Source organism: Saprolegnia parasitica, assembly GCF_000151545.1.
Source record: "Saprolegnia parasitica CBS 223.65 unplaced genomic scaffold supercont2.2, whole genome shotgun sequence".
NCBI lineage: Eukaryota > Oomycota > Saprolegniomycetes > Saprolegniales > Saprolegniaceae > Saprolegnia > Saprolegnia parasitica.
In genome coordinates this window covers 327,043-339,936 of record NW_012156396.1, presented here as the reverse complement: position 1 = coordinate 339,936, position 12,894 = coordinate 327,043, and the positions used below count along the sequence as shown (strand labels likewise).

General features: G+C 60.0%; 8 protein-coding genes across 8 annotated transcripts; 5 read left to right on the top strand and 3 right to left on the bottom strand.

The window, feature by feature from the left end:
* Positions 1 to 186: 186 nt before the first annotated feature.
* On the top strand, positions 187 to 1,434 carry SPRG_00666 (AGC/PKA protein kinase). The gene is made up of 3 exons (XM_012338890.1): positions 187 to 362; positions 408 to 470; positions 515 to 1,434. Exons 1-3 carry the CDS (start codon positions 231 to 233, stop codon positions 1,316 to 1,318), a joined length of 999 nt encoding a protein of 332 aa, XP_012194280.1. The 5' UTR covers positions 187 to 230; the 3' UTR covers positions 1,319 to 1,434.
* Positions 1,435 to 1,760: 326 nt separating this feature from the next.
* Positions 1,761 to 4,501, top strand: SPRG_00665 (hypothetical protein). Its single transcript, XM_012338889.1, has 2 exons — positions 1,761 to 2,315; positions 2,366 to 4,501. The coding sequence occupies exons 1-2, from the start codon at positions 1,803 to 1,805 to the stop codon at positions 4,313 to 4,315; spliced, it is 2,463 nt and encodes an 820-aa protein (XP_012194279.1). The 5' UTR covers positions 1,761 to 1,802; the 3' UTR covers positions 4,316 to 4,501.
* SPRG_00664 (hypothetical protein) lies at positions 4,450 to 5,014 on the bottom strand (the record flags this gene model as incomplete). The annotated part of the gene is made up of 4 exons (XM_012338888.1): positions 4,450 to 4,608; positions 4,654 to 4,677; positions 4,751 to 4,861; positions 4,964 to 5,014. The coding sequence occupies 4 exons, from the start codon at positions 5,012 to 5,014 to the stop codon at positions 4,450 to 4,452; spliced, it is 345 nt and encodes a 114-aa protein (XP_012194278.1).
* A 336-nt stretch (positions 5,015 to 5,350) lies between these two features.
* Positions 5,351 to 6,307, top strand: SPRG_00663 (hypothetical protein). The gene is made up of 2 exons (XM_012338887.1): positions 5,351 to 5,788; positions 5,851 to 6,307. Exons 1-2 carry the CDS (start codon positions 5,394 to 5,396, stop codon positions 6,296 to 6,298), a joined length of 843 nt encoding a protein of 280 aa, XP_012194277.1. The 5' UTR covers positions 5,351 to 5,393; the 3' UTR covers positions 6,299 to 6,307.
* A 19-nt stretch (positions 6,308 to 6,326) lies between these two features.
* Positions 6,327 to 7,835, bottom strand: SPRG_00662 (hypothetical protein; the record flags this gene model as incomplete). Its single annotated transcript, XM_012338886.1, has 4 exons — positions 6,327 to 7,035; positions 7,115 to 7,462; positions 7,510 to 7,574; positions 7,617 to 7,835. The coding sequence occupies 4 exons, from the start codon at positions 7,833 to 7,835 to the stop codon at positions 6,327 to 6,329; spliced, it is 1,341 nt and encodes a 446-aa protein (XP_012194276.1).
* Positions 7,836 to 8,137: 302 nt separating this feature from the next.
* Positions 8,138 to 9,583, bottom strand: SPRG_00661 (hypothetical protein; the record flags this gene model as incomplete). Its single annotated transcript, XM_012338885.1, has 2 exons — positions 8,138 to 9,532; positions 9,577 to 9,583. The coding sequence occupies 2 exons, from the start codon at positions 9,581 to 9,583 to the stop codon at positions 8,217 to 8,219; spliced, it is 1,323 nt and encodes a 440-aa protein (XP_012194275.1). The 3' UTR covers positions 8,138 to 8,216.
* Positions 9,584 to 10,091: 508 nt separating this feature from the next.
* On the top strand, positions 10,092 to 12,130 carry SPRG_00660 (T-complex protein 1). Its single transcript, XM_012338884.1, has 3 exons — positions 10,092 to 10,137; positions 10,290 to 10,917; positions 10,968 to 12,130. Exons 1-3 carry the CDS (start codon positions 10,129 to 10,131, stop codon positions 12,059 to 12,061), a joined length of 1,731 nt encoding a protein of 576 aa, XP_012194274.1. The 5' UTR covers positions 10,092 to 10,128; the 3' UTR covers positions 12,062 to 12,130.
* A 248-nt stretch (positions 12,131 to 12,378) lies between these two features.
* On the top strand, positions 12,379 to 12,841 carry SPRG_00659 (hypothetical protein; the record flags this gene model as incomplete). The annotated part of the gene is made up of 2 exons (XM_012338883.1): positions 12,379 to 12,385; positions 12,435 to 12,841. Coding segments are annotated over 2 exons (414 nt in total), but the record flags the coding sequence as incomplete, so codon positions are not given.
* Positions 12,842 to 12,894: the final 53 nt, after the last annotated feature.

The following is a 12,894-nucleotide window of genomic DNA, read 5'->3' as shown; positions in this document are numbered from 1 at the left end:
GGTCGTCTCGGAACAGCGCATGCGCATAAAAACAGAATCTGTGAGAGCTCGTGCACCTCCCTTTTTGACATGCATACCCGTTTTTGGTGTCGCTACGCGTCGTTTGGCGCAAGCTAATCTTCGATCCTTTTTTTCTGCCGTTTTTGGCAGCGACCCTTGGCTCCCGACGCTGTCGCGTTCGGAGCCAGTTTTCGTATCGGCCGAGGTCGACGACAGCAGGCCGCTGGCTCATGGCGACGCCCGAAGGAACGACGACCAAGCCCAGCAACAAGCTCCCTGGCCCGCTCGACATTGCCCACTTTGACTTCGGCGTGACCTTGGGCACCGGGTCGTTTGGCCGTGTGCGCTTTGCGACGCACAAGGTAAGCGCATGGCCGAAAGCACGCGAGGACGATTTCGCCGCGTAGGCCACGGGCTCGTTCTGGGCCATCAAGATCCTCAAGAAGGCCGAGATCATCCGGCTGCAGCAAGTACATATATGCGCAAAAGGTTGACGGCTAACGAAGCCATGTAGGTCGAGCACATGATCTCGGAAAAGACGATTCTCATGTGCTTGGACCATCCGTTCATCGTGAACCTCGCGGGCACGTTCCAGGACGCCAAGTGCTTGTACATGGTGCTCGAGTACGTCATTGGCGGCGAGTTCTTTACGCACCTTCGGAAAGCCGGGCGCTTCGACTTTAACACGACCAAGTTCTACGCGACACAGGTCGTGTCGATCTTCGAGTACCTCCACAGCCAGGACTTTATCTACCGCGACCTCAAGCCTGAGAACCTCCTTTTGGACCACGAAGGGTTTCTCAAGATCACGGACTTCGGCTTTGCCAAGCGCGTGGCGTTCAAGACGTATACGCTGTGCGGGACGCCCGAGTACATTGCGCCTGAAGTGCTCCTGAACAAGGGCCACGGCAAGGGCGTCGACTGGTGGACGATGGGCATCCTCATCTACGAGATGCTTGCTGGTCAGCCGCCGTTCTGCGACGACGATCCAATGGGCATCTACCAGCAGATTCTGTCGGGGAAGATCAACTTTCCGCGCTACTTTGACCGGAACGCCAAGGCGCTCATCAAGCGTCTTTTGACGGCCGACCTCACAAAGCGCTACGGGTGCCTCAAGAACGGCGTCGAAGACATTAAGAAGCACAAGTTCTTCTCGGGCGTCGACTGGGACGCGATGCTCGCAAGGAAAGGCACGGCGCCCATCATCCCCAAGGTCGTCACGCCCAACGACACGTCCAACTTTGACCCGTACCCGGACTCGAACGAGGAGGCGCCCGTGCCTGTCTACAACGGAAAAGACCCATTCGCCGAGTTTTAGCCGCCCTGTACTCTTCCTGCCTCAGTAAGGCCACCAATATACATGTATATAGTGCACTCAGGTCAAGCTACTTTTAATGCGATTGTACCACGAAGGACTTCCGTGCCATCCTTCGGATCACAGTATTTGCTCACATTGCACTTTACGATAGCCGTTGCACTTCGATATTGCCGTTGCACTTACGACTGCGGGTCAAGTCTACAGGGCTCTTCTGCGCGCTTCGACGCACGATGTGGGTGCCGGCTGCTGTCGCTGGTTTGTTGTGGCGTATCCAAAGGCGGGGTAGGGCTCAGCGTGGTGGTGCAAGTTACAACCTCTATCAATGGATATATTGCCACTTTGCATGTGGCATGCGTGCGTGTCGCGTGCCACGTCATACCTGAAAAACCTCTCAGAATCGATGGCTTGGTCGGGCGGCGCCACATGGCTTTCGAGTCATTTTGCAATCTGCGGTCCAAGCAGCAGCAAGCTACAGAAGAAGACGATGGCGGAGCAAGCGTTTGTCGGAGCGGGCCAGCGCCCGGGCCTTGTGGCATGGCGCATCGAGAAGATGGTACCGGTGCCCGTGAAGAAGGATCTGCACAAGCTCCACTCGGGTGACAGCTACATCTTCCTCCAGACGGTCCAGAAGGGCTCGGCGCTGACGTGGAACATTCACTTCTGGCTCGGCAAGGACACGTCGCAGGACGAGAGCGGCGTCGCGGCCTACAAGACGGTCGAGCTCGACGAGGCGCTCGGCGGCGGCCCGATCCAGTACCGCGAGTGCCAAGGCCACGAGAGCGACCTCTTCCTCTCGTACTTCAAGGCGACTGGCATCGAGTACCTCGCGGGCGGCGTCGAGAGCGGCTTCAAGACCGTCGTGCGTGACCAGTACGACACCAAGCTCTTCCAGGTCAAGGGCAAGCGCACGGTGCGCGTCAACGAGGTCCCGGCCAAGGCGACGTCGCTGACGACCGACGACGTCTACGTCCTCGACATGGGCCTCGAGCTCTTTGTCGTACGATCCACCTCTTCTTCGTGACAGGCGTCTCAGTATGCTTGCGATAGTTTAACGGCGCGACGGCCAACCGCCAGGAGAAGGCCAAGGCGCTTGACTTTGTGCGCCAGCTCAACAACAACGAGCGCGGCGGCCGCGCGTCGATCACGTTCCTCGACGACGAGCCCAAGAACGCGACGTTCTGGAAGACGCTCGGCGGCTACTTGAACGTCACGAAGGAAGGCCCGAGCGACGAGGCGGCCGAGAAGGCGCAGCGCGAATCGATCAAGCTCATCCAGCTCAGCGACGCGTCGTCCGACTTGAAGACGACCGATGTGACGCCGGTCGACGGCATTCTCACCAAGGCGCTCCTGAGCTCGGACGACGTCTTTATCGTCGACGGCGGCAACGCGCTCCACGTCTGGATCGGCAAGGGCGCGTCGGCGGAAGAGCGCAAGAACGGTATGCTCTACGCGACCAAGTACCTGGCGCAGACCAAGCGCGCGTCGCACACGCCCATCTCGCGCGTCGCCGACGGTGCCGAGGGCGCGGCGTTCAAGGCGCTCTTCTGCGCGTGGGACCCGCCGCGCACGATTGCGTTTGGCGCGGTCGAGGCCAAGGCGCCCGTGTCGCCGGCCCATGCTGGCGTCAACGCTGCGAGCTTGTACGCTGCGTCGGCGACCGAAGACGACGACATGTTTGCGGGCCAGGACGGGTCGAGCACGGTCAAGGTGTGGCGCATTGAGGACATGGAGAAGGTCGAGGTGTCGCCCGAGACGTACGGCCAGTTTTACGGCGGCGATAGCTACGTCGTGCTGCAGACGTTTACGCCGGTGAACGGCAAGCCCGCGCACGTCATCTACTACTGGCAGGGCCGCATGTCGTCGCAGGACGAGAAGGCGGCGTCGGCGCTCTGGGCGCAGCGTCTCGACGACGAGATGGGCGGGTCGCCCGTTCAGGTGCGCGTGACGCAGGGCAAGGAGCCCGCGCACTTTCGCCGCCTCTTCCTCGGCAAGCTCATCGTGCACGCCGGCGGCAAAGCCTCGGGCTTCAAGAACCGCGACGACGAAGACTCGTACGACACGGACGGCGTCTCGCTCTACCACGTCAAGGGCTCGACGGAGCTCAACACGTTTGCGACGCAGGTCGACGAGGTCGCTTCGAGCCTCAACTCGGGCGACTGCTACGTGCTCGTGACGCCGCGTGTCGTGTTCGAGTGGCAAGGCCGCGGCTCCAACGCGGAAGAGCAGTCGGTCGCGAGCAGCATTGCATCCATCTTGCGCCGCAACCGCAGCGTCTCGGTCGTGCCGGAAGGCAGCGAAGACGCGTCGTTCTGGGGCTTTCTCGGTGGCGAGGGCCCGTACCCGTCCGAGAAGGTCGGGATCGAAGCGCAGCACGAGCCGCGTCTCTTCCACTGCACCAACATGACGGGCTTCTTTGACGCGACCGAGGTCGTCGCGTTCGCGCAGGACGACCTCAACATCGACGACGTCTACCTCCTCGACGTGTACACGACGCTCTTCCTCTGGATCGGCGAAGGGGCCAACGAGGCCGAGAAGCGCGGCGCGGCCAAGATGGCGCAGGACTACCTCGGCGCGGCCAAGAGCGACGGCCGCGGCAACGACACGCCCATCATCACGGTCGCGTCGGGGAAGGAGCCCGCGATCTTCACGTGCCACTTTGCCGGCTGGGACGCGAGCTTCTTCGAGCAGCCTGCGTTCGTCGACCCGTATGAGGCCAAGCTCCAGAAGATGCGCGCCGAGAAGGCCAAGGTCGAGGTCGAAGTGCCGGTTGTTGCCAAGGTCGTGCCGCCGGCCGCGCCGGCGGTCGTCGCCGCACCGGGCCAGACGTTCACGTACGAGCAGCTGCTCGCGGGCGTCGAGGGCATCGACATTACGCTCAAGGAAAACTATTTGAGCAGCCCCGACTTTCAAAAGGTGTTTGGTATGACGGTCGCCGAGTTCCATGCGATGCCCAAGTGGAAGCAGCAGGCCAAGAAGAAGGACGTCAAGCTCTTCTAATCCTGTCGCGTCTCCACCGTGGCGGCAATTACACAACTTGTTCACGACTAGTATTACCTCCAAATGCAATTCCATGCTGGCAATGCAAGATGATGAGGGAGGTAGACACCCGTATATCGTGCGTGGGATTACATTCAGTATTTGCCCGTCATGAGGAGATACATGAGCACAAAGACGACGACGACGAACGTGATGAGCATGCACATGTGCTTGGGCCCGCCCTGCTCCATCATCGTCCCGAGCTTCTTGAGCGTACCGCCCATGAGCGACTCGGTGTTGCTAAAGGCGCGGTCCTATACATTCGTAACGGATGATGGACCCTGTCTCGAGGAGAGTACCATGTCGCCAAGGAATCGGTTGTCCTCGGTCACTTGGTTGTTGATCGTACGCGTTAGATGTGAGCATCAATCGATAAAGAGGGTGGAGGGTGCGTACGTCCTTGAGCGTGCCAATCTGAATAGATAATTGATCGATCTTCTCGTCGTTCTGGTCTTCCATAAGCCGCTGCGTCTGCTCGGTTGTCGCGCTGTTGGACGTTGGAGTGTTCTACGCCGGCGCTGAGCCCTTAGGCCTCTTCGATAGCGCCATGGGCAGCCTCTGCGCGGGCGTCGCCAGAGGCCAGCGCCATACACAAGCGGGAGGACGTACCGAGAGGCGATTGTACAGGGCCGCGCGGTCGGCCGCGCTTCGGTTCGCCATCTTGGTCCCGAACCCGGATCGACTGTGCATTCGCGTTGGTGGAAATCAAAAACTGCACACCGAAAGGGCCAGAATTATAGCCAATCGGCGCGAGCCAGCAAAGGCCACGTGCACACATCGACTACAGTATCGAATCGACTAACTACATAGAGAGCATTCCGTATCCGTTCGAATCGTCCTTGCTTGCGCATCAAGACACGCTCGCCGCGACACAGCTCTTGTCTTTGAAGCGTGCGTCCATCTTGCAACGACACTCCTACCAGCGCCTCGAAACGGCCCTCGACGGCCGTTGGAAGCGACTAAACGACTAAGCGACTAAACGATGCTGTGTGTAAACGGGCATCGACTAAAAGGCGGCATTAATTGATACTACGGCGCCATGTGCTGGTGCGGCTGCCTCAAGGGGATGCCCAAGGTCATGCGGCTCTTCCTTCCGTGCGCGATTGGGCTCCTCATACTCTGGCTCTACACGTGCTTTGTCTTCAACCCGCGGGGTCTAGCCCGCGTCCCGCTGCTGCACGCGCTGCTGTACCAGCTCTGCGTCCTTCTGCTTGGCGCGTCGCTCGGCCGCACGATGACCGCGTCCGTCTTTGCGAGAGAGAGCCCGCTTTTGCAGCGACTTGATGGCGCCGTTGGCGTCGTCGAGCTCAAGTACAATGGCGAGAAGCGCTTTTGCCGCAAGTGCGACCTGCCCAAGCCCGACCGCACGCACCACTGCAGCTCGTGCAACGCGTGCATTGCCAAGATGGACCACCACTGCGTCTTCCTTAACAAGTTGTTGCTTGACATGATGTATGCAGGATGCAATCGCTCATGATCCTCTCTCTCGCTCGTAGGTGCATTGGCCTCGAGAACTACAAGTTTTTCGTGCTCTTCCTCTTTTGGAGTGCGGTCTCGTGCCTCGTGGAGGCGAGCCTCTTGTACGCGCACGCAGTGCCGAGTGCTATGGACGAGCTCAGCAGCGACTTTCTTCTCGGGCAGCTCGCGCTGACGTCGGCGCACTGCCAGATCGTGCTGGTTTGCTTTGCAAGCGTCTGCGTCGGCCTTGCGCTCACATGCTTTCTGGCGATGCATCTCTACCTCGCGGCAAGCAACATGACGACGCTCGAGTATTGCGAGAAGCGCGACGAGGTCGGGTACGTCAACTACTACTACGTCGGCGTACTTGGCAATCTGCGCCAAGTGTTTGGGCCGCTGCCGCTCGCGCTTTTCCCGCTGCACCCGCCGCACATGGCCTCGCTGCGCCTCGGGTTTCCGTCCACAAAGCTCCGCAAGACCGACTAACACGTCCGTCGTAATATGATATCGTTTCTTATTGCGAGAGCAGGCTCTCGAATAAATAGGCCAGCGACGCTTCTTCCTTCTCGAGGTGCGCCTGCTGGTGCACGGGCCGCGGACGGTGGTCCACGACGCCCGGCGCGACTTCCATCTCGTCGTACCGCGTCGCATAGTACTGCAATAGCGGCGGTGGTGCCTTCTCCTCCAAATCCGCACTGGCATTCTTGGTGGGGGTGGGGTGGGGGTGGACGGGTAGGCCGTCGTCGCTGTGGTCCGACCGCGACCGGTCCGGCTCAGGCTGCTCGTCGTCGTCGCTTAGCACAAAGTCGCTTTGATGGACAGTGTTGCTGTCAATATCGTCTTCGTCACCATATTCCTCCTGCGGTTCGTGGGTCGCAAAGCACGAGACGCGGCCGCGGCGCTGGCGAATCTCGGCGCGTTCGAGTCGCTCCAAGGCCGTGAGGTGGTCGGTCGTCTCCACGGGCGTCGGGTTAAAGTACGTGATCGGCGCGCGCCGCTTGTCTTTTCGAAGCACGCCCGCGTCGTCCATGAACGTCTGGAAGACCGAGTCGGAGAGAAACTGCGAGAAGCCGCGCACGAGAAGATCGCGCTCCTTGGACGACCCGACCTGGAGAATCGTGCGCAGTGGCAGCGCCGTAAGATGCGGCAGCGTGCCGTAGATGACGAGCGATCGCCGGTAGCTAATGTGGCGCAAGAGCCGCGACGGGACGTGGATGTTCTCGCTTCGGCAACGACGCGATCAATGTGGTCTACCCAGCGTATGCGACAATGATATCTCAACACACACAGAAGGCGATGGACGCACGGATATAGAGTCGCGGCGTCTTCTTCACGGACGGCGTCCACGTCAAGTAGCACGCATCGGCGTCGACGACGAGGCGCATCGTTATGTTCTTGAGGTTGCCGCGCGCCGAGACCTTGGCAGCCGAGAAGCCGCCAAGCAGAATGTCGCGAAACTTGCCGAGCATCACGGCTTCTTCAGCGCAAGCCCGCTCGAGCTGCGCTTGCTCGCGCAGCCGATGCACGAGCGTATCGACGATCGCGCGCCAGCGCCGCCGGTAATTGGCGCGGCGCATGAAGATTTGCAGGCGTCGCACGGCCGCGTCGGCCACGAGGACCGGGACGCTTTGCTGGTGCTGGTGCGAAAAGCTACGTACAGCAAGCATGACGCGTATGCATCCGAGTCATCGGCGTACTGGATGTCGCTGTGGATGCCAGGGACAAACGAGGCGTGGCGCTGGGCCCGTTTTCGCCGCTCCGTCTACGCAGCGTGAGACGACGCGAAAGAAGCGGATGCAAGGACCTCGGACTCGGGTAATGCCCCGCAGAGCCGCTTGGCGTACGTGTACAGCGTCTCGCGGTTCCAGTCGGCGTTGGGGGCGTCGTAGTCCTCGATGAAGAGCGGCGCCTTGTTCGTCTCGAGGAGGGTGACGGGGTCGGGCAGGGACCTATCTGTTGCCTCCTCTCGCGGCAGTGGCTCGCCTTGTAGTCGACGCCGAACTTGGCTCACGTTCTGACCCATGCGATCTGTATTGCCGACACCGTGGTCGTCGAAACCGCTCCCCGTTACGACCCTTCCCCAGATCTCGTTGACGTATACTACATCCTGATGGAGCTAAGCACGGAGCCATGCGCGTCTGTGTTTGGACCCTCTGCGCTGCATTCGCCGTCGACGACATGGCGGTTCACGTCGCATTGCCGTCTTGCTCAGTCCAGTAGACGAGTTCCCTGGTGTGAATTATAACGCAACCCATCGACGTTCTCACGGCCACGTCACTCATTGCAGCCCACACGACTCGGCGTACCCACACGACTCCATGTAGCACGTGGATGACCAAGAGACGTCTCTGTATTGTGGATCCCTTTACCAAGTGGTCGTACGACGGAGAGACGCATCGGTCGCTTAATGGCCGCCCTTGGTGACCTTGACGCCGAGCGCCGCCACCTTCTTCTGGATCGAGAGACCCTTCTTGAGGTCTTCTTCGAGATCGATGAGCTTCCAGATACCGTCAATCATGGTTTGCACGAGCTCGACCTCGGAGTAGCCGATGCGCGCCTTGTTGGAGACGTCATAGACGCCACCAGGACCTGGCGGCGAGTGCTCGCCCTTGGCGCCGCGCGCTTGGAGGCCGAGCGCATCGCAGAGGGCGTAGAACTGGTCCGAGTTCTCCGAGAGCTTGGGGAACTTGATCATGACACTGGCGCGAAGACCCGTGCCGAGGTTGGACGGGCACGTGCAGATGAACCCAAGGTGGTCGTCGTACATGTACTCGCGGCCCTCGGCCTTGACGACCTTCTCGACGTCGGCGACGCCGCGGCAGAAGCGCTCAAAGACGTTCTTGACGTTGCCCGTGTTCTCCATCGAGATGACGCGCATGTGGTCTTCCTCGTTGACCCAGACAAGGAACGTCTTTTGGTCGTTGTGGAAGATGCCACGGCCATCGGGCCAGTCGCGCGCCGCACCCGCGTTCGTGAGGAGTGTGCCGCCGCCGGGCTTCTGGAAGAGAAAGTGGTCGTCGATGAGCTGCTGTTCTTCGTTCTTGGTCATCTTGCTCAGCGGGTAGTACTTGCCACGGAGATCGCCAAGGAGGTTGCCGAGAGCCTTGGAGAGCACGCGCTCGACTTCACGGCGCTCGCCGCGGGACGTGCCCGGCGGAAGCGCGAGGCCGCGGACGCTGCGACCAGCACGGATGCGTGTCGACTCGACGTACGACGACGGAATGTCACCGTTCTTGATCTTGGTGTAGTCCATGTCCGAGTGGTGCTTGTCCGAGGGCTTGTAGCCGTGCCAGCCTTCGATGACGAGGTCCATGAGCTCCTTGAAGGTCACGTACGACTCTTCGTCGCCAGCGACAATGCCGACGCCAAGGTGCGGCGTGTCGATGCCGGTCTGGATCGCTTGGTCGAGCGTGTAGCCGGACGCCGTCGCGCGACCCGCGAGCTTGTGGTAGATCTCAGGCGTGAGGTTCTTGGCCATGAGCGACCGGTGCTTCGGCGACAAGACCGGGTAGTTGTTGTACTTGGGCTTGGCGTCTTCAGCCTCCACGGGCTTGAGCCCAAGGTCGTGCTCGATGGCGCGAAGTCGCGTTGCGATTTCTTCAAGCGTGATCGGCGCCGCGGGGGCGCTGGTCGTAGCCGGGCGGTGTAGGCCGCCGGCGATACCGAGCGTGAAGGCGCCGACGCCGGCGACGACGTGGGCGTTGCTGCGCAGAGCTTTGGCTAGAGAATTTGGTGAGCGGTGGGAGATGTCATGTGGAATGTACCAAACATGGTTGAAAGTGCAAATGGAAAAGTGGCGCGGCAAACCAGCGCTCCTTCCTATTGTTCGATGAGGCGGTTGGTTGGCGCGAACAGAGGAAACGAAAACGCGTCTGGCGGACGGGATCTGGTGATGAACCAGACAATGCTGAACTATATTTCGTTTAAAACCTCGTTGAAAATGGCAGGGATGGTCGGTCTCAGAAGCAAGATTGATCTCGTCACGTGGCTGCATCGACAGTGCATCAAGATCCAAAACGCGGGATTTGGCGCCGTCGAAATTCTAGATTTTTAGCCAATCACAGCGCTGGATTCGATGCCGCTGGGGGGCTCGCTCGGCCCTAGTTTTGAAACGAATTTTAATCAATACTTTGAATGGGTCGTCGTTCCGTAAAAAAATAGATTGTAGGCATATGCACTCTTAGGTATAAATTGTTTATGGGGAAAATAAAAAGGCATTCCGTGTATTTTTATAAATCCGTTCAATCGCCGATTTCCACAACTTGTCCACTCAAAAGACTTCATTTGCTTGGAGGCCCGTCGAGACAAGAGCAACCATGATGATGGTAAGTCCCTGCTGCCGAGGAAGCGCGCCGCTGTCAGCCCGCGCGTCCATGGGAACTTCCCTTCTTGTTCCCATGGAGATTCGCGGGATGGGCCGGCTGCATGCGCCCGCTTCCTGTGGTCGACGATCGAAGCTCATGCATCCGCTGCGTAGCAACCGCAAATTATCCTCCTCAAGGAAGGGACCGACACGAGCCAGGGCAAGTCGCAGCTCATTAGCAACATCAACGCGTGCCAGGCCGTGATGGAGAGCGTCCGCACGACGCTCGGTCCCCGTGGTATGGACAAGCTCATCCACAAGGGCACGAAGACGACGATCTCGAACGATGGCGCCACCATCATGGGCCTCTTGGACATCGTGCACCCGGCGGCCAAGACCTTGGTCGACATCTCGCTCTCGCAGGATGCTGAAGTTGGCGATGGTACGACGTCGGTTGTCTTGCTCGGCGGCGAGTTCCTCAAGCAGGCCAAGCCGTTCGTTGAGGAAAACATGCATCCGCAGACGATCATCAAGAGCTACCGCAAGGCTTGCCAGTTGGCCGTCCAGAAGATTCGCGACATCCAGGTCCGCGTCTCGGAAACGGACTCTGTTGGTTACCGTCAAATGTTGGAGCGTGTTGCCGGCACGGCGCTCAACTCGAAGCTCATTAGCTCGCAGAAGGGCTTCTTCGCGCCGATGGTTGTCGACTCGATCTTGAGCCTTGACACCGACATGGACATCACGATGGTCGGTATCAAGAAGGTCCCCGGTGGCTCCGTCACGGACTCGTTTATGGTTCGCGGTACGACTCCATGCTATGTGATTGCACGCGCTGATAAGCATGAATTTTAGGTGTCGCCTTCAAGAAGACGTTTTCGTACGCCGGCTTCGAGCAGATGCCCAAGTACTTCAAGAACCCCAAGATCCTGCTTCTTAACGTCGAGTTGGAACTCAAGTCGGAGAAGGAGAACGCCGAAGTCCGCCTTGATGACCCGTCGCAGTACCAGTCGATTGTCGACGCCGAGTGGAACATCATTTACGACAAGCTCGACAAGTGCGTCAAGTCGGGCGCCCAGATCATCTTGTCCAAGCTGCCGATCGGTGACTTGGCCACGCAGTACTTTGCCGACCGCGGCTTGTTCTGTGCCGGCCGTGTTGCGCAGGACGACATGGAGCGTACGATGCGCGCGACCGGCGGTGTCATCCAGACGAGCGTCCAGGACATGACGCCCAACGTTCTGGGCAGCTGCGGCGTCTTTGAGGAGAAGCAGGTCGGCAACGAGCGCTACAACCTCTTCACCGAGTGCCCCAAGTCCAAGAGTGCGACGCTCGTGTTGCGCGGCGGCGCCGAGCAGTTCATCGAGGAAGCCCACCGGTCCGTCCACGATGCGCTCATGGTCGTCAAGCGCACGGTCTCGTCGTCGACGGTCGTTGCTGGTGGTGGCGCCATCGAAATGGAGATGTCGCGTCACTTGCGCGAGTACGCGCGCACGGTCGAAGGCAAGGCGCAGCTCTTGATCAACGCCTTTGCCAAGGCATTTGAAATCATCCCGCGCCAGCTCGCGGACAACGCCGGCCACGACTCGACCGACATTTTGAACCGCCTGCGCCAAAAGCACTTCAAGGAACCCGAGACGGGCAAGTGGTTCGGCGTCGACATCAACACGGGCGGCATCTGCGACACATACGCGTCCCACGTCTGGGAACCCGCGGCCAACAAGATCAACTCGGTCGCTGCCGCCACGGAAGCTGCATGCTTGATCCTCTCGGTCGACGAGACGGTCCGGAACCCGAAGTCGGAGCAGCCCCAGGCTGGTCCCGGCGGCCCCGGCGGTGCGCCCATGAGCGCAGCCATGGGTGGCCAGGGTATGCGTGGCATGGGCATGAACGGCCGCGGCGGCTTGGGCAAGGGTGTCCGTGCCTTCCGCGGCAAGGGCGGCGCATAGACGTCTCGTATTTGGATAGTATGTAGGTTACTCCATCATTTTTAACACAGAAAATGACTTCAGAACAGATTGCGCTTGTTGCTCCGAAGGCGCGCGGACCTTCTGCGGCCTTCAAGATCCTTGCGGCCCTGACGACGCTTCGCTAGATACTGCGTCGCGAAGACTTTGAGTAGCCAGCGCTACGATTGGTGGAAACGATGATTTCCATGAGTGCAATCTTTTCATTTTGACCAATCCGCATCGCTGGGCCTGCTGGAAGATCGCCTCCGCCTCGACCACAAGATCTCGCATTCGCAGTTTAGCTCTCCGATCCCAACATGTTTGGTACGCCGCCGCGTCACCAATGAGATCTTATGCGCTTTTCGTATTGTAGCTAAAGCCCTTCGCAGCAACGCCCACGTCGTCGCCGGCGTCGGCGCCTTCACGCTCGGTATCGCCGGCGGCCTCCACCGCCCCGCGACCGAGAGCGCGTCGACGCACTCGGCGCTGCAGGAGATCGCCCTGCGCCTTCGTGCCATTGAGCAGGACCTCGGCCTCAAGTCGCCTGAAGACGCCAAGCCCAAGTACAACAACTACCCGGTCTTGTCGCCGAAGCACCGGTCGCTCATGGCCAAGAACCTCACGCCTGAGATCTACCACAAGCTCGCGGGTCGCGCGACGGCGTCCGGCTACACGCTGGACCAAGCGATCCAGACCGGCATCGACACGCCGCACCTTGGCGTCGGCATTGTCGCTGGCGACGAAGAGTCGTACGTGACCTTCAAGGAGCTCATGGACCTCGTCATCGAAGGCTGGCACGGCTACAAGCCCTCGGACAAGCACCACTCGGACAT